Below are 27,456 nucleotides of genomic sequence, written 5' to 3' on the forward strand. Positions count from 1 at the left end.
AGAGCGGGGAGGGGAGAGCGGGGTATGCTATACATACGGGGTCACGGCGCGTTTCAGATTTCTCTGCAGTTCCAACATCTCGCCAATCAACACCGAGATAACCAACAACGCAACACGCAATCCTAGATGATCGTGACGACAACGATGGGGGCTCAGGAGTTAGTGACGGGAGGAGAGGAGAGGGGAGGGGAATTACTTCTAGGCAGGCCATAGCTGCCGATAACTAGTCATTGAACGGATCTCGATTGTTGCTCGTTTCATCACTGCGATAGCTATCGTCGCGACGTCTGCTGAGTGTATCTGGTGGAGGGGAAGAGGACGAAGAAGAGGAGGAAGAGGAAGAGAGTCCGGCATGGAGGCACGACCATACGAGAGCAACAATAGCGAGTTGACAAAACAGTATTTTGAGTTCGCGACGTCGCCTTGCAATCAATCGTACATCGCGGTTGGGGCCTAGGGAATTGCCTTTCGATCTGCACGTTTTCGACTTCGATACAACCGACTTCAGCGGAACGATTGCCTTCGAGAACCGTACGCACGAGCGGGATGATTTCCTTTCTTTCGATTCAATCAGCACCGGTTATGACAACGACGACAACAGCCTTCGATCAGGTCAATTCAGATGTAACTTGGGGTTGGGGAGGGGGAGGGGAGGAGAGGAGGAACAATAGGTAGTCTCCGGCGAGGCCGGAGGGGGAGGAAGAGTGAGCGAGTTATGGTGAAGGGGGCTGGGCTGGGTCTTAGAATCTAAGTTCCTCGAAGACTCACCATCTCTCCCAACGCCGACGCCGACGATTGACCTTCTTTTTACAGGATGGGATGGGGGGCCTGAGGGAGGATTCATAAATTTGCGTGAGAAGCACACCATAGGGTATCCTTTCACTTCGGGGAGCTCAGGCTCAGGCTCGCACTCGCTTTTCTCGGGTGATTGAGGGGGGAGGGAGAGGGGAGAGGTGGGTAGTGGGAGTCCGGATCCAACCACCGTTGGCAACGATGATGCCATCGTCGCTTTTCTTTTGGCCTTTGCTTCCCTGTTGGCTTCTGCTTTTCTTTTGGCCTCTGGTTTTCTTCAACGGCGAAGCCTTCGTTCAGCCCCTGATCCAGAATAACAAACTCGAGATGTGGGATCCGACGTTGATATCAGTTCAGCTCGCCAGCCACCTTTCCCCCCCACTACCCGTATAGGTCGAGTGCTTTAGTCTGCAATCACATCCTGCTGTCGTGTTCTCGCCCCTCCCCCTCTCGTACGGCGCGCATGAGGCGAGTACCGGTACATACATATCTATGTACATGATGATCATGTCTTTCCCTCTGAGTTCTGAGCTGGCGTGTCTTTCAGAATTCTCTCGTCAGTCGTGAGTCGTCACGATAGCGGAAATTTGATGATGCTATTCTGGTACACATCACGGACATTGCATTGTTGCAACCGTGTTGGAGCTTTGGTGGCGCCCGTGAGCAGTTCCGGTTGGCGGATATATACGCAAGGCGGAATTGCACCTGCCACAATGGACTCTGGAGAAGGTACTCACATACATACCCAGCACTTCCGGATTCCGCTTTGGGACGCAACATGAACTCCCCGAGGTTTCCACCATCGTCGTGCACATCGATGCTGATACCGTATGCTATGATAGGCGTCACCGCGAGTGCATTTCCTCTTTTCTTTTCTGTGTTTTCTTTTTCTCTTCTCGTTTTTTTCTCTTCCTTTCCTTTCCATTCCCTGTACGTTCACACGGGAAGGAAGGAACTTGGAAGTGAATGACCGGCACACACACGCTGGAAAGGCTGGACGTTGCACTGACTCGCACCCGTCGCACGCACGCACACATAAGGGTGAGGCCAATAGGTGCCTGGCGAGATGATCACGACATCTTTGCAGGAGACTCAGATGGTTATTATCTTCCCTCCAGCTCCCGGCACATCCGGGCCGCGCATATGTAGAGTATCTTTGGCCTGCGTTCTCGACCCAAAGCCAACCACCTCAGCGAGTCGGACTTCAGTCAAAGTGTCTCTCGCCGTGGGAGCGAGCGATGGTCGCACGGCACGACTGTCGGTGCCGTGCCTTCCTTCGCTTGGGTTTGATCGGTTACGGCACACAGTCTGGTACTCTGGCTCGGCCCAACGTAACGTAACATAACGTGACCTTCTGCGGTCTCGGATATGTATCATATCATACAACGCATCGTGCTGGAGAGACCTCTGCAGTATGTAGGTAGGCTGATGGTATGGGTACTAGTACCTTGCAGCTCTAGTTTGCTGCCGAGTTTTCCGGGTGAGAAATCGGCGAGTTGTCGAGTCGGTTGGTGTCTTTCCATGGTTCAGTCTTGCATGTGTGTGTAAACTCGAAGGGGAATAAGGAATCAGCGTGCGAATGCCCGAAGCAGAATAACAGGCTCGGAGCGAATTGAGTTGATTTTCAGGATCTGGAAAGGCTTCCACGGTTCGCACTTCGCGTTCGCTCCCGTACTGGTTCTCTCGAAGTGGTGGGTGTGTGGGTGGATCATGGTGGTGGTGGTGGTTGTGTGTGTGTGGTTCGGTGGTGCGAGATCCGATGGCGCGGGATTCGGTGGTGCCCATGTGTGCGACCACGGCCATGGACTCAAGAATACTATGGTGCTACGGTGCAACCATTGCAGCGTCGGTATTTAGAGTTGGTTGGACACGACCAGCTCAGGTGCAAGTTCCAATACGAACGCGAGAGAGACCTGAGCTGGACCAGGAACAGCTGCACGCCGCACTAGTTACCCGCCCACTACTAAAGTACCCGCAGCAGCCCTGCCCAACCAATTGCACAGCCCCAGCTTCCCCCCACATCCACTAGAGTACCTACTCTACACACCACGATGTCCTCTCCCCCGCAGCGTGCAGACATGAACCAACGACTGAAGAGTAAGTGGTTGCTACTAGTAGTACGTTCAGCACGCAGTTTCTCCCCAGGCACCCAGCACCTTCTGACTGCTCTAGGTACCGTACTAGCATTGCACGAGCGGATCCGAGCGGATCCGCATGCGGACGGAGCGAGCGTGACGATGCCGGCACCACCACATGTCCACAGCTCGAGAACCGATGCCACGACACATCACCACTCACCAGAGTACAACTTGTCGTTGTTGTTGCCTGAGCTCGGCTTGGCCCGAGAATGCCCGGAGGTCTGGCTCTGGTTGTCCGTTGCGATTGGTTGCGTGTGTGACGTATTGGCCGTATTGGTCGAGACTTCAAAGCATTCCCGCCGAGAAAGCTCACCAACCAGACGTAGACCCCACTCGAATTTCCCGGGGACGAATGAAAGAGTCGAGTGGTCCCGAAGGGGGAGGTGGGGAGCTCTCTGGAGGGTCTCTGGAGTGCTCTGGCGGGAGTAGGTATCGAGTACCTACTAGTACTCTACTCTACATACCGATCCCACCCGTGCGGAATCGGCATTGACACCGGAAATCCTATGGCTAGTTCTTTCTCTGTGGGCAGCGGGGGGGGCCTTGGGCTGGGCAGTGGGCGCGAGTGGCTCGCGAGAGCGAGAGAGCGAGAGGTACATACTACTACTATACGGATACCCCCAGCAGTAGTTAGAGTGGCCTTAAGGCTTAGGCCTGCTACGAGTGGATATTTCGCTTAGCATAGCATCTAGCAGAGTGACTGGTTGGTTGAAGCCTGGAGGCCTAGTCATCTACTGGGTAGTATAAACCTAGTACCCAGGTATGTAGGTACCGCAGTAAGATACCGTATCGCAGGCCAGGAACCGGGATGCGGATGGAGAAGGCTGACGGCGACTGACTGACGGACTGACTGTTCCCCAGCCACAACGAGAAGGCACTGTTCCTGATACCTCGCTTCCCAGATTCAAATAAACCACTCTATTACAGAGCAAGCTGGGGGCGTGGATTTGCCGCCGCAAGCCGAACTGGATAGTAGGTACCTACTGCACCGTACATAGGTACATATTACTACATTCCACCTGAAGATTACGAGAGACCTTATTCTAATAGTATCCTAGTGGGTACTATAGAGAAGCGAGTGTGAATTGAAAAGGGGTTCCAGAACAGTGGATGGGGGGTGTTTGTTCTCCACCTGCTATGATGGTCATTCGAGTGCTGCTTTTTCCGTCCGATGGCATCATCTAGGTACAGTCGGTGGGTAAGTAATCGAGAAACGTGAAAATAAGTGACCAAGTACCTAACTAATGGCAGATAGGTATAGTCGAGTGCGGTAAGTAGCCGGATAACCAGCCTCGAGGATTCTCTCGGTTTGCTTTGCTTTGCTTTTGCTTTTGCTTTTCTTCTTTTCTTCTACGGTTACTATTTATGCCAGGAGCACTATCAGAGTCAACCGTGTTCGCCAAGTGCACTGCGCACGGCATGGCCGGCCAATACCAAATGTGTTGAAATTGCGCGGGAGAAAAAAGCACAAGCGTTGATCGACACGCGCTGGGTGGGTGGGTGGGTGGGTGGGTGATCGACCAGCCCAGCTACGGCCGTGCCACCACACATCCCCCCACCACCAGTGACTACCAAGCGTCTGGCCGGCCACTCTGCCGGATGGCTGAGAATCATGATTCATGAACCGTCAACAACAACAAAGGCTGTGCTTCTGCTTCTACATAACGCACGAACGAACGAGACCTGTGATGGACGTTTCTGTTGTCACCTTTGATCGCAGTACTGATGAGTCGTTAGCTTCCGGTAGCGGGAGGGGGGCATTGATTCTACCAATCGCGGCGTGGGCAGGCAGGCATCGGGGAACGATTTAGGGCTCCCAGCAGCCGAGACACAATCAATAATCAGCTTTCCCGTGTCTTGGTTCTCAGGGGAGCAAACTGCAGAGATATGTGCATCTAATTCTGGCAATCATCATCAATCGACATGGGAGGGCGAAGAACATGCAGGCCACTTGGACTGCCTGGAGGCTAGGCAGGTGAGAATCACTGCTGACGGACGAGGGGGGCGGCGAAGTGGAAGAATTCTTTCCTCCCGCAGACAGAATGATGCCGGCCGCTCATCTCAGTAACCACCCAGAGGTAGCCCCCACCTCCACTCAGCCCAGCCCAGTATCTCGGCATGTGGGTTAGCTGTGGCGGTGGGCTGGCAGTGGTGGTAGTGCAATTAGCTACTATCCACCGACAGCTGGCGATAGCGGCGTGGATTGTATGTGCATCTAGAGAGTTGGATATCGTATAAAGACAGACCTCACTCCCCCCAACTCAATCTTCTTTCCTCACCCCGCTCACCATCGCTAATACATCCTCCTGCCTCCTCCTCTTACGACTTCATCTACTCTAATAAACTCTCCCGCCTAATACCAGCTCCCCCCCCAAACAACCACCACCGCAATCATGAAGTTCACTATCGCTTCCGTCGCTGCTATCTTCATCCTCCAGGCCGCTGCCACCGCGGTCCCCGCTGCCGATGCCGAGATCGTCCAGCGCGCTCCTGACGCCGAGGCCGCCGCCGACTACTACGAGCCCAAGTACAAGGTCAAGACCGTGACCGAGTACAAGTACAAGTACAAGACCGCCACTGTCACCGACTACAAGTACAAGTACACCACCGTGTACAAGAAGTACCCTGTCACCGTCACAGACTACAAGTACAAGTACAAGTACACCACCGTGTACAAGAAGTACCCCGTCACCGTCACCGACTACAAGTACAAGTACACCACCGTCTACAAGAAGTACCCCGTCACCGTCACCGAGTACAAGCCCAAGTACAAGACCGTCACCGAGTACAAGACCAAGGACTCTTACCCCGTCACCGTCACCGTCACCAAGACCAAGGACGCCTACCCCGTCACAGTCACCGTCACCAAGACCAAGGACGCCTACCCCGTCACCGTCACCGTCACCAAGACCAAGGACGCCTACCCCGTCACCGTCACCGTCACCAAGACCAAGGACTCCTACCCCGTCACCGTCACCAAGACCAAGACCGAGACCGACTACAAGACCGTCACCGTCACCGCCGAGAACAAGCACTACTAAGTGCATGTATCTCGCCCTCTTCCGGCGAGATCCGAGCCCATTCCTTCCCTTCGTTCTTGGTGGGAGTGAAATCCTGAGGGTAGCCGTCTGCATATGCATCATCATTCGGCCTTCTTTTAGTGTTTCCTCTCCCATCTCGAGTCAAGTTTCACTCGGAGGGTTTTTTTCCCCCCTAGGACATTTGGGTTTCTGGTTTTTCTTTCGGGGGGCACGGATAATTTCGCGAGTTTCCTTTTTTACGACGACGTTTTTCCTTTTCTAGTCTTAATGTCTGGTTCGTTTTTACGTGTTCGTGGGGTGCAGGGAGTAGTGAGGGGAGGAGAGGGGTATCTCTATGGTCATGAGGCAGGCAGGATTTTTCTTTGGTTTCGGGTACTTTCTGGTTGGGCGCGCGCTCTGGTGAAAGCTGCAGCTGCTGCACACAGGCGGAGGATACGAACGGAAGGGGGGAAAACTGGAAAATCTGCGATAATTTTAATACATTGGGGCCTTTCTACAAACTTCTGATTCCCGTGACACATTGCTTGTGACAAACCATACCATTACTTATTTAGTATTTGCCTGGCTGAACAGGACTGCTTTCACTCTTTCTTATTTCTTTTCTTCATGGTTCGGAAATAGGTATGATACATATTCCACATAGGTTCCGCCACTGTCAACTGTCCAGAAGCCCCGAGGAGGAAGAAGAAGAGGAAAATTATCGCAGCAGCTAGCTGTCAGCTATTATTGTCCTGGCCGGGTGGTGTTTTCTCATTCACTTCACTTCACTTCCCATGATATGACACGTTCGTGTTCATGTTTGCTCATTACGAGGCTGAGCTGCAATCCCTATGCCCTACTCTATCCATCCCCCAGCCGTGTCCCCGTGTCCCCGTGCAAACCATACTCGCGGTATATACATACGTATGACAGTATGACAGACTGACTGTATGACAGATAGAATGTATCTAGATAGTTTGATAGGTAGTAAGTATAGCCGCACACATGTCGAAATTCAAAAACCAAATCACGTCGTCGAGCCAACCAATCATCTCGTCCGCACGCTGTAGATATGTCGTGCAAAACATCCCAGCCCAGCCCAGCCCAGCCCACTGAACCCAGCTTAGCCACCCGGCAGCGCGCCGTCCGGGGTCGTGGGGTGGAAGAGCTGACACACACCCTCACACACACTCGCATCAATAGTAATTCCTCGCACCAATAAGAACCTCGCGCACGACAGACAGGAAAACAAACCTGCACGCCCCATCCCTCACCCCTCACTAACCACACACCACCAACCACGCACCACGCACCCGGGTCCCGCCTGCACCGCACCGCGCTGCAGATTCCTGGAGAGAAACTCAGGAACGCGCAGGAACGAGCGGCGAGCCTGGGTGTCATACATACATACATACCGTACATGGTCTCGCTTTATTTCGCCCAAACCGTTCGAACTTCGGGTGACATCTGCACTGCTGTGCCGGAATACGGTATGGGACAAACCCCCCGTCGGCAAGGCAAGACAAGGCAAGCTGGCAACCGAAAAAATCCTGCAGACACTGGGCTCTGGACACTGGAGAAAGAAATTTTGCGAAGTTTGCGCACATCTACCCCTCACCCACGGACCCCGCTCGGCGCTTTTCCTCCTCCTGCGGCGGCGCCCTCCCAGTTCATCCGAACAAGCCGAGGAAGCGCACTTCTACTATTATCTATCTACGGAGCGGTGACGCGGTGGCGTCCTGGTTCATCCTTCCGAGTACGGGTACATGTGTACATACTATACTTCGGGCGGCGGACGTTCGGTTCGGGTGGAATCTGCACTTTATGTAGAGACTAGAGGATACGAGGCTGGCTGGCTGCCAACAAGCGGGCTGCGCCGTGTGGGCGTTCCGATGAAGGCCGGGGGCGCGTGATCGTGGATACTGGGTAGGGGTTCTACTATCTACCGTATTCTAGAGATGTGCTTATGTAGAGTAGTGGGGGCGGTTGATTGATCTTTGGGGGCGTTCTATTTCCGGTACATAGATGATGCCATGATGGACCATGGTCGTTGGTGGCTGCGGCGCGGACAATAGTTGCAACTTGCGCGCGTTTTGGGAAGTTGGCTGCTGGCTGCTGGATTGATAGATAACCACTCACATACACACGGGAAAGTGTAGGTACCGGATGTGCTCTACTTCCGTCGACTTCAATACTTCACGATCCCGCACTTCACGGTCTCCACAATTTGCCCCTTGTACCGTACCATCGAGCCACCATCGCTTCCACCATTTCCAAGTTCCACCACTTCCACCACTTCCACCACTTCAATCACTTCCACCACTGCGAATGCGAACGATACCTACTGCCTAGCACCGGCATCGCGCGGGACAGATCGTCTTCCGGGACGATGATCGGAGCTGGATCGGGTCCGCAAATTGAATAGCGGGGACGGATGGAGCGGCTTGGCCTCTGTCGAGAGTCGACAGTCGAAAGCCACCGGTGATCGGTCCTCCGCACTGTGATACCTATGGTTTGGTAGGGTGCAATGAGCAGGCGGATTGGTGGCCGGATTCAATAATCTGTCACCACGTCGATGTGATCATGGGAAAAAGGTTTCCGTCACTGCCGACAGATGGGCACCTGTATCTATAGGACTCTCGATTTATTTGTTTCTAGCTATGTAGCTACCGTACGCCGTCGTCGGAATAATACCTGGGTAGGTATGCAGTCATGATCGGACAGGACAGGACCTGTGTGCCCCGAACTTGTCCAACCGCGGAGGGCGGGGAGGGGGATTGGTTTCCATATTATCTATGTAAGATTTTGGAAAATTCCCCGCAGTTCGAATTGGGGATTCTGGGGATATACAATAGGCAGCCGCCTGGATTCAAGGAATCTCCCTGCACTGGCCCCTCCTCTCCACTCCTCCGTCGAATACCGCCTCTGCCGCACTATCCGTTGGCTGACACTATCCCCCAAATTTTGAATCTGGGCTGTAGCCTGTACATAGAGTAGTGCTTGCTTCCTTTCTTCCTTCGCGTGCTGCCTGGAGCCTGGCGAAGGAGCTGGCTGGGTATTCTGTGTCCATATGTACGTAAGACGCCGACGCTGCGATGTGTGAGTGTCAGGCTTTCGTCGCTGCGATATGTGAGTGTCAGGCCGACTCTCGACAAGTTGTCTCGTTGATCGACACACCCCTCCTCCTCCTCCTCCTCCGGATCTGGCCTCCACGGATTCCACGCCAAGTGATCGGGGGATCATGGATCTTCCACGATGGTCGCGAACTGGCGACAAGCGCGGATGATGATGAGGGTCTTTCGCGAAAACGAGGTCGTGTCGAGTTGTCGGGTACCGTATGTAACTAGAGTAGGTGCCTTGCAAGCAGAAGTTACTAGTATCGTTCCTGTGGAAGTCTACATACATAGCTGGCATACGGATGCGCTTGTAACCGAGTACGACACGCAGTGTTTAGTGTATGTACTCGATGGGGCATGGTTCGATCAACTGCATGCGCAGCAGCGCAGGATTCAGCCTTAAGTGCCAACTACCCACGACCGGGAGGTAGCTCGAGTAGGTAAGTGGCGTATTTGGTGATGGTGGGGGGATGGTGACTTGGCCTCGCTCGCAGGGGCCGGAACCGGACGGATCCACGCAGCCGCAGCAACTAGTTGGCGATGTGTGCGCCGTGCGGACAGCGATTTGTGGGGATACTCGACTGTGGAGCGGCATGGATGCAGTTGGAGAGGTGGTATGCCTGTGGAATTGGCCTGCCTGTCGAACCCGCTCAGACTTCAGGAGAGGAGTTTATGGATGATTCGTTAGCGTCTGAGCGGGTTCGACAGGTAGGCCAATTCCACAGGCTTGCCACCTCTCTGGTTAGTTGCGGTGCTTCGATTGCAGAGTGTCAGTATGCATACAGCCATTCTGGACGGTCTTGGGGGATGGCTCAGTAAATACCTCGCTGTGCAAGCCGGAGAACCTGGCTGGCTGGCTGCTGGACCATCTTCTCGTGTTTACCGGGAAATCGAATGAAGAAACAACGGTAACTACCGACGTCGCCAAAAATAGACGGTCGCGGGGCGTATGTGCTATGTAGGTCGTGCCGTCGTAGCGTACAGCTGCGCATTCAATTGGATGTGTGGGTCTGCGAGAGCGAAATGCCATTGACAGGATCGTGGGCTAGAGCACCTACTACTCAGGTATCATGCCGGACACGCCCCCCGTCCTCAACTGCAGATCGGATTCGAATGTCAAAGAACAAACAAATCAAGAGAAAGAAGGAAACAACCGTCGCGCGCTGCAGGTAAGATGGCTGATGGCTGCCGATACCTATTCGCCATGTACTGTAGAGCGCATATGGTGCACGGTTGCCCCCACTCGATTGGCACGACAACTTCCCGAGAAAGACGTGATTGTATGTACGCCGCACAGCGGCGCACATGCTCTCACTCGAGCAGCCCGAATCGAAGTGCCGGAGGTATGTATCGGTGACCGCTTCCATACTTTCAGCACGGCGATCGGATCCGCCTAGGCCAGTCACAAGCGTGAGTGGCGCATGCCCACACATAGCTGAGCACATGTAGCCGAGCCGAACGCCCCGTTTTGTTGTTGCTCAGTTGTAGCTGATACTTACATCATTAGCGTCATGCTGGCTAGCTGGCTGGCGACGAGTGCTTCGCTCGATGGCTGGCCGGATCAGGTAGGGACATGCATACATAACATAGGCACACCACATAGTTAATGCTCCACCCATCGACAGCGTTTGCGTATATCGCTCTCATGTGTGTGGAGACGATAAGGTGATTTGTAACCGAGTGGACAGCGCAGGGGCTGCAGTCAGGTTGAATGGCCTTGGACGATAGGACCAATCGTGAAGCAGTTGGGCATGGGGTGATTGCAGCTGTGGCCGACACGCAGGTGGCGAGCTGAACGACGACAAGCAAGTCTGTCCGTCCTTCCGTCTGTATGGGGTCTGCCAGTCTTCCATTTTTGTTTCCCTCCCTCCCTCCGCTTGCATCCAACTGGGCTATCGATCGCAAGGGCCGGATACGTTGAACCTTCAGAGGCAGGCCCCGCTTTCTGTCACTGTTCCCGATCAATTCATCTTTCCCGGATCACCCTCGCTCGATAGTCGCTGTAGCAACAATCGCCCAAGTCAGAAGCACACCGTACTTCGTTGCTGGCAGAGAGGAAACGTCAACGAGATTTTCGTGCGCTATATCCGACGGAAATCCTACAGCCATACGTCTTTCGATCCACATTTCGTCTTGCGGCCTGGGAGAATGGTGTCGTAAACTCAGAAGCACGTATAGATCATGACCGAAGAGTCGGAGATCAGGGAGACCGAAAGTCTTCCGCTTTCGATGGGCAATCGCTCCACTCCACAGATCTGCTCCGAGACAGCTCATTAAGCTCGTGGGGTGGGGAGGGGGGGGGGTGTCGAAGGACAGTATCACTCTAGCAGCGTAAGGTGGTCTAGAAAGACGCAATCCGGCTAGGACTAGTTTGTGCTCAATAGTAAATAAGTACGGCGAACGCCCGCCCGTCATGGTGTATCATTGATGAGCTGAAACGCGTCGTTGCCAAGGATTGCGCGACACGAGTTGTGCTTCGTGAATCGTCTGTGCACATGACACGCATGCACATGCTGAGTGCCGTGCAGTGACCTTTCGGGATATCGGCGCCGAACCGATTGTGGGTTCCGGGTAAAGTGCCGCTTCCTTTGCCTAGCGAATTAAAATCGTCCGGGTCCGGATGCTGCTCACCCACGGCGTCACTGATGTCTCGGCTTTAAGCCGCCGCAGCGTAAAGACTGCAGTCCGGCAAGGCGGACTACCGGTACGGGGGCTCGATGGAAATCTTCGAGCGAGAGCCCCGCGAGCATCACCTGACTCCGTCTGGCGGTAAAACCCTTATGTTTGGCATGTCTATTCCGGCCCCGGCAGTTGGATCCGTCCACGAGAAGCCTACGGGCAGCCCGTCCAGTCTCGGGCCGACGACAAAACGAGCTGGATGTATGTACAGTTGACTTCCGTGCTGCTAACATGTTTCAAAGATGGGGTAGTTCGCGTCGCCCGTCGTTCCCTTTGTCCGGCACCAAAAAAGATTTCTCCAGAAGATGGTGTCTTGCACCCCATTTGCCTTATATGTAGTCCAGAGGCCCGGAGGGATAATTGCCACCTATACTGGCAATCCAGACTCCAACCCCGGGACCCGCCTGTGCTGTGATACTCCGCAATGCTTCCCGACATATCCGGACATGGAAATAAGCGGTGAGAATAGATCGCGGTAAGCCAATTCTTTCACAACGACGAAATCGGTGTCGACGGAATCCATATGATGAATGAGACGTCTTGGCGGAGGCATTGTGATCAGTAACCTTCCGAGAGCACCGTGGCACATGCCCAGTTGGATCGCAAAATCGTCGCGGTGTAATCGTGGATTATTGTGATCAGTAACCTTCCGAGAGCACCGTGGCACATGCCTAGTTGGATCGCAAAATCGTCGCGGTGTAACCGTAGATTACCCGTGTACGGTGAAGTCTGTAAAAAGGAGGATGGGAATCCGTATCCGAGTGATCGTCCGTGTGTGAGTTGCATCCGCTGCTGACCGTTAGTCTTGAAAACCACGAAGAAATGAAGCGAGATTCTATTTATCATCGCATCGATCCGTCCATAGATGTTCTCCCCGACCATACCTAGTGAACCCTTCCGTCTCCCTCTCAATTGCAAGCCATCCACGGAAGATGTGGGCTCCCGGAGTCTGCTTGGCGTAAATTGGGAGGACATGGTGACAACGCGGTTTCGCCAAGGTAAAAATCCGAATGTGCTGTAATCCGTGGTCGGTGCTTCCGTGTGGTGATCATGCTCAGCGTGCCTGTCGGTGCTCTCATCCGATGCTCCTGTCCGTCCCGACACGGTGCCCGGTGGAGCGCTACCGGATGTGTACCTCCACAAGAAATCCGGCATTTGCGGGAAAGACATTATACGGATCCTGATATAAATTCGGTTGTTGTCTCGCTATGTCCTAGTCTAACGTTGCCCGCTTATTCTATTATGTAGTAAAGGGACGAGTGAGCAATGGTCGGTAGTGTCCGCACATGATCCACCCTCCGCCCCGAGTTTAACAGTAGGGCCTTGCTGAGTTGACAATCTCCGCATGCCGCGTGATGTTTATTCGTCTACCGTAGGCCAATATGGGCCGGATAGAGGCGACGAATCCCGCCCGGCTCGGTGGGCGGGATAGTGTCGATCATATTTCCCCTTCCTCCCGATGATCCGCGTGGGTCGCACCAAGTGGCGCTTCTCTTCCATACATCGTCCTTACGTTCGGGCCCAAAACTAGTTGAATGTTGGCGATCCTAATAGGATAACATCACGGAGCTCAATCGGATCGCAGGATCGAGCAATACAAGAACAGATAAGCGCACGTCCGTGTCGATCCCGGCCATCCGCTCGTCTGGGAAGCGACAAATACGAAATCATGGCAGAAGGTCCTCCGGAAGTTAGATAATCCGAGAGGTATGAGAAACAATGCAGATCCCGTAATGCATCAGTAGCGGAAGGGAAGGAAAGGTCTGAACGGTTGCTCAATCGGTGAAGCTGTTCCGGAGCCGAGAGAAACCGAAGGAGGTGGATGGACGAAGGCTGTAGTTGAAGAGTGATCGGTCCATACATCCGGTAGAACGATTCCTGGGCGATATCAAAGTGTGAGCTGTGCCGGGTACGGAGAAAGTTCGAGGTGGCGGCGGCGGTTTTCAGGTAGACGTCAAAGGCCCCCGAGTGACCGCGACCACGGACGGGGCGGTGAACAACATGATGATTTCGGTGAATGCTGGGGGAAACGGTCGCGGGTGAGTTCAGAGAATGGGGGGAGTTGGATTCTCCATCATATCATATCTCGTGGTGGTCGGTGAATGGCCGGTCGGCCAATCCTAGAATATGCGCAGTGCGGGCCTGCGGGCGTCGTAAGCTCTTTCTCATGCTCTGCTTGGCCGGTGAACTAGTGTGAGATATACGGGGTAGTAGGGCTATTGAAACAAAAAAACGGATTGTGAGTGGGTCCCACTCGAGAATGATGACCGGAAAGACGTGCTATCTTTGGGGCAAAAGAACGATATATCCAAATGGACGATGACGACGGAAAAAAGAAAGAGGGGAAAAAAACAAGTCGTTCGGTAGGCTACCTAGGGCTGACTGACGTTGAGACACGCGTCCACCAATAAGCGGAGCTCGGACACGCGCATTACATTTTCACTTGTAGGTTCGTCAGCAACTCGCGTCCGGTGGGTACATACTCTACGGTATCTCACTTCTCGAGCATCAGCAAGTGCACTCAATCTAAATCCCGGATTCGGCCTTTGCGGTATCTCGACGGCCGCCGGCATTCGGCCGTGGCTTCTAGATCCGTCCCTTCGACCCAGGCTCGTGTGTGAATACTTCTTGACGCCGGCTGCTCGACCAATGCAGCTGTCCAAAACGGAGTATAACCAATGTTCCTACAGACCGGCGCTATAAGCTGCGTGATGGAAGGAACCCAAGATTTATCACACTCATCTCCCCGTTTTCAGCTCATGCTGGGAGTTTCATCGTCACCCACTCGGGCGCGCTGACGGATATGGTGCGAGAGGCGATGTCAATGATGCGGATGCGCGATCGGGAACTATCGATTTAAGTCTTTGTTTGTTCGGATGCCACTTTTTCGGAACGAACTATTAGGGTCACTCTCGAATGAGAGCCTGGAAGGTTCAAAGAGGAAGCGGCCTTGCGTGACGTCGCCCTGGAAAGTGAAATAAGTTGGTATTTGAAGGATGATGGAGAAGTTGAGGTTCTACTGCGAAGAGCCATGTCATATGGCTCTCCTCCGCTGCCTACAACGTTCGGTGACACCCGATCCGGCTAGTCCTGCTATCACCACCATTCGGCTGATGATCCACCGATCCGACTAGCCTTTCCACCTATCTTATCTGATCCTTCACCTATTGAAAGCACTAGGACCGGGGAGACTATTTGGCAACTTTGATAACAGAATAGAGAGGATCTATTTTTCATGAGAGAGAATCAATAAGTAAGAAATCAATAGACCTCCTGTGTTATTCAGGAAATCCTAGAACCTCGCGAGTTGAGGTTAGGACAAATGACAACGAAAAGCACACAGATGAACGACCCGATAACGAACAGATGAGAAGAACGATGAAACAGACAGACAGACCCGCCAAAATATACATGCATGAGTTCGACCAATTTTAGCCGACCTGGCTATACATATCAGATTCGATGGGATTGATTTTCGCCGCTCGTACATCGACCCTGCCCGCTCGCAAATGAAATCAAAATAACACCCTTTGCTCATGGTAACATTGCCCATCGCAGCTCGTGGCAGGTCATGGTGCATATGCACGTCTCTCTCACAGTCTCACCCGGAATCTTCATGTCGAGCTAGGGTTGCCACACGTGCCACGCCACACGTCAGCCCCACAATGCGATCATGGCGGATCACGCGAATTCGGCCCCCAAACTGGTTCGAGAATTTGTTAGAACTGCACTGAACCGGCTATGGGAGCACTTAGTTTAGATGACGAGTTAGAACCGGTCGAAACTAATACTGGCAAAAGCTGGGGCGATCATATGATATCCGAACTCCGACATTCGGGAAGAGGACTCGGCCTTCGGGGCGGAAGGACAGTACCTAGTACCAACTAGCACGTACTAGTAGTTATTCGCGGTGGTAAAATTTGGGATAGACACTCCGAGGCATCAATGGTATCGAAGTGTAGAGAGTGACGGTCATCGGTAACCGCAGTGATCCGCTTGCACTCAGAATTTCCAATTTCCAACTAACCGGATAAGGCAGTGACAGAATCCACGAAGCCAATTGCACTGTTTAGAACCAGCTGACTAAGGAACTGGTTCGAACTGGACAAACTGGTTAGACTGCAAACTATTGCTAGATCTGCCTGGGGGCCGGAGTGACCTCTTTGGTTCCCCGCCTCGTTCATCTAGCCTAGACGGAAGAAGGGATTGCTACATCGAACCACAGAGCTGGACTGTGCAGTGTGAACAGGACTCGGAGAACTAACTGTATGCCGCCGTGACCTCCAGGTCGAATGCGAGCATGTATGATCACGGCAAGGCAAGACAGATCCGCATCAAGGATTCAAGGACGGAAGAGCGGGGTGTGTGTGTGCCGGTACACAGCCAACACCACTGCGGGGGAAGCCAGCCTCCAGGTGCGCCTGTTTGGTTCGGCGCCTCGTTTATCTAGCTCAGGCGGGAGATGTGGCTGCCCCCATAGGACCACTGCCGTGAGCTGGACTGTGCCAGACCGGACTTGGAAACTTATGTATGCTGCCATGTAAACCTCGTTGGATGCGAGCATGTATTTATGATCAAGGCAAGGCAAAACAGATCCGCATCAAGGATTCAGTGACGGAAAAGCGGGGTGTGTGTAGCAGACTGCGGTACACAGCCCACCACTGCGGAGGAAATCATGGGGAAGGCCCAGGCCATCTTCGAAACCGAGTAGGCTACAGGTCAGATTACCACCGGCGGCGCGCTGCGCCTGACGAGTGAGCGCCTGACGAGCGATCGCGTCACTATCTTTACGGAGGCGTTTGTGCTACTCAAAAGCTTGAATGATGAATCCGAACTACCGAACCAGGCAATAGCACATACTACATAGTACATACAAGCTCTCCTGCTGGCTGTGAGCCGGACGCCTTAGGCGTGGAGGTCGGATTTAGACGAGTGCCGAGTCGGTCACGTGGTGGGCGAGGGACTCCACAGTCCAGCCCCCTCCAAATAAGCAGTACATACGCACGGAGCGAATTGGGTGTGTGAAGGGCAGAGGATATCTTCCCCGGGGAGAGCAGGACTTCGCCAGTAGAGATCGGCGGAGCCTCTCGGGCCTGCACACAAGTGGAGACATGCAGGGGCACACTTCCCCCATGAGATGGCGAGGCGTAGGTAACAGGAGGCGAGGGCGAGCGGTTACCGTAGTTGGGAGCCGAAGACCGATGCCGTACATACGATTTCTCTTGTATCCGTTCTCATGTCGGACGAGGACTTGATAACACCTATACTGCCATCATCATCATCGCGCACGGCCGACTCTAGTCTCTGGAGAGACTCCGGAGAAACGAGAACGGAAACGAAAGCTGCTTACATAGTACATAGTACACACGGATTCTCAATTTTCCGTCGTGCTTCGTATTGTCCTGGAGCCCACCGAGTCCGAGGCTCGAGCCGGCGTTTCTGGAGAAAATGTTCCGCCGAAGCTAGGTGAGGCACAATCTGTATCTTGCCTTTTTTCCTTCTTGACTTCTTGACTTCTCCCATGCCGGGATATTTATCGGGGGGTGGGCGGCCGAAACCAGATATCACGTACCATTGTACCACCGTCTGATATATCGCCTTGCTCGCGTATAGAGTATACGAGAGATTAGCGAGCGTATCATACTACCAGGTAGCGACGGCGCTCGGCAAGTGCTGAGAACGAGTTCTGAGAATGATGGGGTCAAACAAGTGTGTACTGGTATGTAGGACGGGGAATTAAAAACTCAGACACTGGTAGTCTGGTAAATATCTTCCGCTGCTGCAGTGATCATCTTGCAGTTGACCATTCGAGTACCTAGTCAGTCGTGTGAGCGTCTATCGTCATCTTCCAGAAACTCTCAAGGCCTGAGGAGATGCGTTGTAATTGCCTGGAGATCCTCAAGGCCTGAGGTGCGTTGCATTTATGATTTGCTTTGGAGATCATATTTATATTGCCACTATGTAAGTATGGTCCTGAATTCTGATCTGCGGGCGTCGGCGAGAGTCGGCGAGAGTCGGCCGGGCCGCCGTGTGGCCGTAGGCTGTGGGTGGATGGGTGGGTGGGTGGGTAGAAGAAGTGGATCTGGAACCGATTTTCGGGATTTGTGCTCTAGGGCCGGGGGGTCGGCGGGTCGGCGGGTAGCTTGGGTTGTGCTACTATGTACCGGTATCCGATATCGATTCGGCGCGGAGGCGGGCCCGCCGGACACCGATGGGCTAGAGACTACGGTAGAGGAGGTATACAGTACCCGCACGGACCAGAAGGTCCTGACTTCTGACACTTGCGCAGTGCGAGAGCTCCTGAATGACACTCGGACGACACCACGTCACGACGGCGACGGCGCCGAGCGTGCGTGCATACGTGTATGGTATCGCCAACTACCTACCTACATCCGTGGCCGGTGGGGAGATGTCCGAATGATGCCCTCCGACTACTCCGGTGTGTGTATACGGCTCGTGCCGCATGCGCGCTTTATAGTATTCGCAATTACCTTCTCCGCATGTGCAGGCAAGGATGCGCGCATGGATTCGGGCATGCATGTACTCACGGGCCCCGAGTGATGGTCAATGAACACGGCCGATCCGACATCGGCCGGTCGGACATACTCTAGAGCGCAGCCCGCTGCGCGCTGTATCGAACAGCCGTAATATGTAAGGCATGGACATGGACTGAGCGGGTTTCGTGTTGTCTTGGACTCGGAGGCCACGCCGCCAACATTTATAGGTACCATAGGTACCATAGGATGGGTATCGTGTCGTGAATAGTAATACTACTGTACCACCGGTGTACTATCCCTCTGAGGGTCAGCGAGTTGGTCAGCTAGTTATAATAGCTTGCGCCGCTGGAAAAACGGTTAGGCCTATCATTATTGTCATATATGGGGTCTGGCTATGTATGTATAAAATTTAGTACTGCCATAGCACCTGCCGTGGTCCGTATATGCTATATTCCAGAACGAACGGACCATCCGGGAATTCGTGATTGCCATCCAGCCAACCAGGCCTAGAAAGCCAAGATGCTGGTAGCGAGGTCACCCTGGTTCGTGATAGAGTACCTCCATACTGCCTACATACATAAAAGTTATCCGTTCAGTTCAGCTTCGAATCCGAGCCTTCTTTTGATCCCCGACACTATCGAGTCTCGAAGAATAGGTAAAGTAGGTATTTGTATTTCCGCCACAACCGGAAATATCCAAAAAAGCGAACAAAAAACAGTGGTATGCTACATAGCAAGCAAAGCAATAAACAGATACGGTCCATAAGTAGATACACATTAAGTTAAAATAAACAAACAAATCCCCAAAAGATAATATCCCCCATCCCTCCAGATGTTTCCCCGCGACGCCCTTTCTATCCAAACCCCCACGCCTGGCTGCTCATGCACATATATACATTACAAGCCCAAAAAACCGCCTACAGCTAGCCAGCCGTGTCCATAACACGCCATTCCGCCGCCTTACACGGTCTCCTCGCAATGCTCCGACTGCTGCAACAAGTTCTTCTCTCCGGGCATGCCCTGGGTGAAGCGGGAGTTGAATCCGACGGCATGCTTGAGGGCGTCATACTGGTCGACGGAGATGAGCAGCGGCTGCTCGGCGACGAACCAGTTGACCTTCTCGGAGCACGGCGGGGTGGTCAGGGAGCCCGAGTAGTTGAACACACGCGAGGTGCGGACGTGCGCCATGATGGTACTGCGATGGGCAAGCTCAATCAGCGGCTGCGAACGGGGCGGGGAAGGAGAAGGAACTTACCGGAGACTGATGTCCTCAGCGTGCATAACGTCGCCCTTCGCCTGCAGCTGCCGGAATGGCATCTGGTGGAAGAAGTCGTCGCCTTCGCTCGCCTCGATGTCGAAGAAGATGCCGAAAACTCCGAGATCACCGGCTAAATCATTGCATGAGCATGGGGAGGACAAAAAAGGTGGATTGAGGGAAAAGGGGATTGCTATGACTTACTCCTGACGTGTTTGTGCACGAAGTGAACCTCAAGCGGGTACCCGAGGCCATTGACCCTGTGCTCACTGGGGGCATGGAAGTGGAAGCCGAGGAGCTGGTACTCAGCGCCGCCGAGGGTGGAGCGGAACGCGGTTGCGTCCTCGTCCTCGGAGGGCTTGCAGTCGACGGTGTGGCCGTTGTTCTCCAAGATGAAGTCTGCCTCAGCGGGGTAGTTGAAGGAAGACCCGTCCACCGTCGTGATGGTGCTGTCGATGTTGATCGGCGACTGATTGGTACCCGTGCCGCACAACCCGTTGTCCGGCGTCAGGTTGTGCCAGAGCACCGGCCCGTTGTGCCCTTCGTAGGACCAGGGTGCCTGCTCGCCATCACGCTTGTACAGACATGCGGAGACGAGGCTGGAAGCGCACAGGAGGAGGACGGAGAGTTGAGAACGCATGGCTGGTTGGATTACGGTGGTGATTGTCGAGGTGGGACTTGTGCGTGCGTAAGGGCAGTGGCTAAATACTTACTTGCCTGGTGGATAATGAATGCTCGTGGTCGGAGGTTTCTGGGACGGAATCCAAAAGAGTGTGGGGGGATTCGAGATGGATATAAAGCAAGTCAGCGCCAGTGATAGACGATCCGCTTTGATATTATAGCTGGCTGCGTAGGGTTTTGAAAGCTAGAGGCTTCTATTCGTGCTATCCCCGCTGGCGAAGTATGTATGTAGTGTAGGACCCGGGACCTAAAAAGAATGTGGTGAAGCAAATCGTTGAAGCGCCTTTTTTCACGAGCCAAGAAGTAAAAAAAAAGAACTCGCCGAAGAATAAACAAATAGCCGGAATTTAGAGAATGTGGGTATGGAGTTGAAAGAAGGCGGGGTTGTGGACCGAAGGGACAAGGAGACTTTCCCCTGATATATCAAGTCCGGCCGACCTGCGGCGGGTGTTTCCCCATAGCATAACTGCACTAGTTCCCTAGTACCGGTAACCAGACGTGCACTATGGCCGATTATTTAGCGCCAAGGATTTGCAAGGAGGATAATATTGCTGTCGATCGACTTGACCGTCCTTGGCCGGGCGGGCAAGCTACGCAAGGGAGCCCCTCTCCCCCTCTCTCCTCGCCGTCCCCTCCCCCGTGGAGGATCCAGCGCGGGCGAGCCGCGTTATTGGGTGGGTTTCTCAGCTCGAGCACGGCATCCACCGCGGTAACCTCTTAGTGGGCTGGGCTGTGCAGGGTCCGCAGGAGATGGGACCCCCGTTAGGATAAGCGGCATGACGCTCTGCCCATCCTCCGACCTGCGACGGGCCCCCCCAAGCGACCGAATGGTCCGAAGAAGGGAACGAGGCCGCCGCCAAAACCTCAGCGCCGTCGCAGAAGGGGGGCGGGCGTACCTGCGGTACGTCTTAGCCAGCTTGGCCGACAGCCCAAGCTTTTGGACATCTGTCAAGTGAGGTCGCGCGCTGTCAACGGGCGCAACTCCAAGACTTTTGTTCTTCACCAAGCCACCAAGCGAAACGACGATCACCGCGCGGAACCCCGAAGTGTGGGAAAGATAATTATTCGGAGCTCTGGAGATGTTACGTATTGCATTCTCAATAGGCGCGGCCGTGACTTCGCACGAACGGGAGCGGCGCTGCGCTATCGGAGGGGGGAAGGGGCAATGCGAGCAAGATGAGAAGGGAGGCGACCAAGTTGACTGCCCGGCGTCCTCCTTTTTTTCCTCCAAAAAAAGCAAAGCACGCGGAAATCCCGTTCCCCCGAGGGGCAGGTCGCCCGAGCATCTTGTGATTTGGACGCGAGGACGGGGTGGTTCCTTGATGTGTGACATAAATAAATTTAATAATAAGGATTTAAAATGATGAAAAAGATAAAAGATAAAGGAAAAAGGAAAAAGGAAAAAGGAAAAAGGAAAAAGGAAAAAGGAAAAATAAAGATGAAATAGAGATGGAAAAAAGAGATGGAAAAAATCCGATCAACAAAACATTGGAAACGAATATGCATAGGTCACGTATCCTGAGATAGATCATAGGGAGCATTGGGCGCGCGGCGTCCGGTGCCTGTTCGACTCGAACCCAATAATGCTCGGCCGAGTCAGTTGAAGAGGCTATCGCATCGGATCGCCCCCTCTCTGTCGGGAAAACTCTTCCGAAAACACCACTCTATTCCGAGCTGAACTCCAACCGATATGCCATACCCACCTATCCCATCTCGCAAGTACTCTATGTATTCTCACGGAAACCTATAACTACTAGCACTATAGAGTACATAGCGGCCGCGTAAGGACTTCGGAGTTGACTGTTGGTTGCGGTCGCCGGTGATGTAATGGCAATTCCGCCAGCCGAAATGCGAATCCGCCTTCCGTGACGATAGGTATTTCCGTCAATGTCGGCGTCGACACGACTCGCTGCCCTATACCCACCGGCGCCTGCCTACCCACCCACTTGCTTCGTACATAAGCCACACAGCCAGTCTGCGGTCTCGCGATGACTTTCGATGGAACATGCACACTCCTCTTATACATTCCTACACCTACCTATAAGTACGGTACGTACAGTGTTCGCAATTCGCACAGCCATCCGCCCTGTTCTTCTTCTTCGACTCTGCGTGATTGGCCAGAGTCGACCTAGTTGGTGTCAGTGCTTTTTTTAATTTCAGGCAACTGTTCCAGGCTTCCAGGCAACTGTTCCAACTTCACGACGCGCTCAATCTCGAACTTTTAACTTGCATTGTGCTTCCAACATATACTACCTATGACCGGTACGCGTCCATACTCTATAGCATAGATCGTATTGTCGACTCCGCAACGGTCAACCCAGCTCCGCATCTAGAGCTTTCCCCGCACATATATGATATGGTATTATACATACATCGCGGCGGCGGCGGCGGCGAAGGCGGCCACTCTGCTGCAAATAGCGAAGTCGACTCCTCTTTCAGCCCCGGATCGATCGCCGACTCTGTGCAAAAGAAGGTTGGTTTCAAACCAGCATTCGTCCGTTCGTTCTGGGCAGAGGTAGTCGTGACGCCCACAGCAGACTCCGCCGAGCATCGTGAGCCGCGGCTATCAGCAAGTCGGGCTTTGGGGGGGCATACGTACTCACTCACCCACGGCTCTTATATTTCTTTCCCCTTTTCTTCTTCATCTTCTTCGTCACTCCCCTTTGTGCGCGGTTCTACGATACTTACAGTATGTATGTGGCTGTGGCACGGCACTGTGGCGATGCAGCATCGATTCGGACATTCGGAATCCGCCCTTTCAGCCGTCGTCGTGGCGTGCGTCGTCTCTGCGCACTTTTCTTCTGTACCACTTCTCTTCTCTTCTGTACCACGGTCCACGACGCTTCACGACGGAATGTTCCGTGCCGCTACATTGGATGGACGAGCAAAAGCTCTGGTATGACGTACGTACGTAGGCAAGTAGATAGTGCCTACTGAGGGGCGCGAAGGAAAAGGCTGCTTGGCGACATCAGTGAGCACCGGAGAGAAGAGACCTCGTACATAGGGACCTGATGGGACCTATATGTTATGGAGGTGGACCTTATGCAGACCCGATGCGGTTATTGAACGTTGAACGTTGAATTGTTTTCTGTCGATTTTCTGTTCATCTTGCCGGTCCGTCTCTTGTTCAATAGAGTCCAACAGACGCATGACACAACAGACATTCCTAAAATTCCATAGGTAAATCTCTTTTCTGTCTCCAATTGAATCACGTTCTACATTTCTCGTACCCGGTCGTGGGTCTATCAATACCTACCACATAGCGTACCCATCTCCTCTATCCGGATACAGGTACCGGTACACTTCCTACTCTACTCTTGAATCCTCTTCATCGACATGCCCGCGGAGGTACCAAACAGAGTACAGCCGCCCAACCGCATCACGTTTCTTCCCCACGGGCCCCCACGGTGGATCCTACATACACACTTTCTCGGATAGTTTTTCCTCGCAGTTTCACATTTTCGCGTTCTGCGAGCCGCCCTGGCTTGGCAACGGGCAGCGGGTCGTCGTCGGTTGAGGAATTAGTAGCTGATCCCAGATTCCCGGATTCCAGGATTGCCGGATCGCCGAGCGGCGGCGTTTTCGCGGGTTGCGCTGACGGATGGCCACATAACTAAAGTACTAGGTCAAAAGTTTTCGTACGATGGCCGTTTTACAGCAAAAATGCCCATTTTTAAGTAACCAAAACCCACCCTTCACGTGGCGAAAAAAATCGAGTCTTTCATAGAAGCTTTAAAATCGCAAGATGCATCACATATAAGAGGTTTGACGAGTTTTGCTTCGGATTGGTGGCGCATGGTACGGTGTTGTGCACGGGTTGGAGAGTGATTTCGGATTTTGTGTGGGGCCCCCATACAAAATTATTGCGTGACAACCAGTATCAACACCAACTTCTCTCCCATACGGCATTACTCAACCACCACCAGTTAGAATTATGTGCCGATTTTAATCGAGGTTCTCTATCTGATTTAGAAGACCTTCTAATGGCCCACACATTTTTATACCACCTTATGGTTGCTGTATCTATGGCGGGAAATGACCTGCCTCGGTGAAAGGGAAATCCGCCAAGCCACCGTACTTCGCATAAATATTCCTCCTGGCGAGCTGGAAATCTCATTGAAGCTTTATTAGTATATATTCATGATATATGCCAATTATTAGTACTCTCTTAAGTGTGGTTGTTATGTTATAGAGATATATGTCTGTGGTGTGGTGGCGGTTTTGGGGAGGTGCACGAGAACTTTTGACCTGGTACTTTACGTCCCTTGGCTCGCACTCCGCGGGAATCCATCGTCGCGCGCGGCTTGGCGGACGGGACTCTCCGCGTGCCTGCCTGCGGGCCTGTGCGGGTTTGCCGCTGCCAGCCGTTGGTTCGAACTTCGGACGATGTGGGATCGACTATGCTCTACTCTGCTATATAACTACGAGTATTGGCATCGGGTGGTTGCGCGAGAAGTTAGAACTACCTGCAGATACCGGTGGATTGTCGGATATTTCTTTGCTGTGGATACATAACTATGGATTTCCAAAAGTCTTGACTTTTTGGTTCGTTCGACACGGACGTTTATAGTAATCTGGGCTTTTGCGAATAGGAGATGGCTGATGAGTAGGAGTGTTGGGCTTCACGCGCCGGACCAAGACATTCTACATACTTTACTCTAGGTACTCTAGGTACTCTAGAGTACTCTAGGCCTCCCACTCGTCGGAAGCATGAGCGCCGGCCCGGTGATTTCAACCTACCATAGTTATCGCGATCGCATTGAAAAGGGGCACCGGTGAAGATTGCTCGGCGACCGTTCACATTGACGCTGGGTGGGTTCTACGCCTCACTGCCTCACTGCCTCACTGCCCTCACGGCGGTTGAATCGCTGTTGGAGTGCGTGCGTGTTGGTTTGTGGCGGCGGTTAATGTCGGACGCCCCCCGGGCTACCCATAGTTGGTATAAGCTCGAGGAGAACACAGCCGACAGTGCGAGACAGCACCCGTTATGTATGAGAGCGTCGGGCTTTTCATCACTGGGCTCGGGCCATTCAGCCAAAAGTTTAAGGGGTCTGTCGGTCGTTCGGCTCGCTATTTCGAGCGGCAAACCCGAAACCCATATACCGTAATCTAGACTCAAGAGTAGAGTAAACTTATAAAGCCCTCGACCGCACTGCTTCGGGCAGCCAAGATGAGTGATTTCTCATGAGTTTACATATTCCGCGGAAGCTTCCTTGGCTTGCTTGCTCCCACTCCCAACTCTTCCGATCGCCAGACTCCGGAGAGACAGTAATGCGAGCGATTATTGGTGGGAAATTCATGCACAAAAACACCTTGTAAACATACTTATATATCTACTCGATCTGAATGCGAAACGCTCCATCAACCAATAACTTCGAAACGGGAGTCTACGGGCCGGCGGAACTTGGGCGGCCCTAGCATTCACGATTCATCCGCAAGTACATATTTTCGGAACCGCTCCGTCATGGTCTACATAGATGACAGGACGCAGCTGATGTGAATGACAGAGCTCAGGAATGCTTGGCAACGGATGAGAAATTTGAATGCGAAAGTGCAGCTGTCGGAATGGAGGGGCGCAGATACCCGCCAGCGGCAAGAGACAGCTAACTTCAAAGACCGCTCGGAATGCAAGTTCCAGCCTCCAGGTGACGGCTGGCGAAGACATTCCGAAAGTTTCGTCTCCGGTCCCGCGGCTCTTGGCAAACTTGGCGGCAACGAGAGAGCATTGAGCAGGCTCGGAGACGTTTCCGAGTCTCCTATTGAACATTCATCTCGATTCTCCACCCGCATTCCAGTGCACTTTCGACTCCCGGCTCCCGAGAGTCCAGACTCTGCTAGACTGTCATCGGTCCTTGAAACTCGCTGCTATTCATTCTATACTGGTACATACGGTATCCAATCACTGATCAGGCTTCAATCACCCCCGCGTTGCGTCAACAAGAATCCGCCTGTTGCCGCAGTTAGTTGAGTGCTTCGACATGAGCCGTGACCGCCAAATGCCACGATGTTGTTGCTAGGTACCAGTACTATTAGCTGCGATGAGAAGGACAGTGCCATGGCACATTCAGCCCGTCAGGGAAAATAATAATTGCCGCCGAGAGAATCGTTGACCAACGGAGGCATCTCGGTGGAGTTGGCCGCAATGCAGCGAGCACGTTCTTCCATTCGTTCCACCCACTCGCTCATTGGGCGCCGCGTGGCTTCTACTCAGAAGCGGGGAGTCAAGACTCAAGACTCGAGACGGCAATGGTTCGCCCAGCCCGCCAGTCTAGTCTGGGTTTTTAGGCCTGACTACGGTACCTGTCGATCGTCCTAACCCGGGCAGGTCTCATCCCGAGAGGAGGTGGTAGAGCTAGAGCTAAATACACAGCTATTCGGCTGGGCGCTGGGCGCGGTAGTCTATAGGACTATTCCTCGTCCGCCAGTCTCGGGGGCCGGGGCCCGGCTCTCCTGACCCAACTCACCAAAGGTCCGAAGCATTAGAACCAGACTTTCCCTGCTATCCAGGCAGATAGTTTACCGCTTCCTCGTCCGGGGGCTTCCATCGATATCCCCACGGGGTGCTATGTGGATCACAGGTCCAAAGGCGCATCCGCGGTACTGGGAGAACCCGTCCGTCATGAATGCACACTCGACGCCTCGTTCGTCTGGAGTGTTGATATTATGCGTCTTATTTCCTGTTTCGGTGTCACTGCCACTTTCCACTGTCTGTTTGCATACTGCGCTGATTTCTTTCGTGGCTGCTCAGCATTTTCCATGGCTTCTCACCAGTCAGCCTCGTTAGCTATGGCATCTCACCAGATTCAGCCTCGTTAGCCTTCAGCCTTCAGCCTTCAGCCTTCAAGCCCCCGGCCCAGTCCGGCGACGGCGACGGCTATCGCCGCATCCTCAGACAAGGCTTGAAGGCTTTAGCTAACGAGGCTGATTCTGATGAGAAGCCATGGAAAATGCTGAGCAGCCACGAAGAAAATGAGGGCAGTATGCAAACATACATTTTAAAAGGAGCAGTGAAACCGGAACAGGAAATAAACCGCATAACATCAACAGGGAGGTTGTTTCCTACATTCTAGCTCTGGTTGCGGCTATCAGCTAACTTTCTCTCTCTCCCTCGGATCGATATTGTGCACCTCTCGCAGATTCGCAGTGCATGCACGAGTCGGACCCTGTTCTCCGCGGATGACAGCCCAGCACGCGGGATCACTCGCGGCAGCGGTTTTGCAGGGAGGGGCCGGAGGGCTACACAGTCGCGTCGGCACATCCGGCGCCACATCGTGCTGGC

The 27,456-nt window shown here is 53.4% G+C and overlaps 3 protein-coding genes across 3 annotated transcripts; 1 reads left to right on the forward strand and 2 right to left on the reverse strand.

Moving 5' to 3' along the window:
• The first annotated feature begins 5,032 nt into the window (after positions 1 to 5,032).
• Positions 5,033 to 6,520, forward strand: BZA05DRAFT_181642 (uncharacterized protein). Its single transcript, XM_051479306.1, has 2 exons — positions 5,033 to 5,637; positions 5,699 to 6,520. Exons 1-2 carry the CDS (start codon positions 5,324 to 5,326, stop codon positions 6,231 to 6,233), a joined length of 849 nt encoding a protein of 282 aa, XP_051335512.1. The 5' UTR covers positions 5,033 to 5,323; the 3' UTR covers positions 6,234 to 6,520.
• A 2,002-nt stretch (positions 6,521 to 8,522) lies between these two features.
• On the reverse strand, positions 8,523 to 9,662 carry BZA05DRAFT_181657 (uncharacterized protein). The gene has a single exon (XM_051479307.1). The coding sequence runs from the start codon at positions 9,362 to 9,364 to the stop codon at positions 8,744 to 8,746; it is 621 nt and encodes a 206-aa protein (XP_051335513.1). The 5' UTR covers positions 9,365 to 9,662; the 3' UTR covers positions 8,523 to 8,743.
• A 9,457-nt stretch (positions 9,663 to 19,119) lies between these two features.
• On the reverse strand, positions 19,120 to 20,578 carry BZA05DRAFT_181681 (alpha carbonic anhydrase). Its single transcript, XM_051479308.1, has 3 exons — positions 19,701 to 20,578; positions 19,497 to 19,629; positions 19,120 to 19,436 (listed from the first exon to the last, which is right to left on the reverse strand). The coding sequence occupies exons 1-3, from the start codon at positions 20,134 to 20,136 to the stop codon at positions 19,202 to 19,204; spliced, it is 804 nt and encodes a 267-aa protein (XP_051335514.1). The 5' UTR covers positions 20,137 to 20,578; the 3' UTR covers positions 19,120 to 19,201.
• Between the last annotated feature and the right edge of the window lie 6,878 nt (positions 20,579 to 27,456).

The sequence above is a fragment of the Tricharina praecox genome (genome assembly GCF_024521635.1).
Source record: "Tricharina praecox strain CBS 144465 chromosome Unknown BZA05scaffold_33, whole genome shotgun sequence".
Classification (NCBI taxonomy): Eukaryota; Fungi; Ascomycota; class Pezizomycetes; order Pezizales; family Pyronemataceae; genus Tricharina; species Tricharina praecox.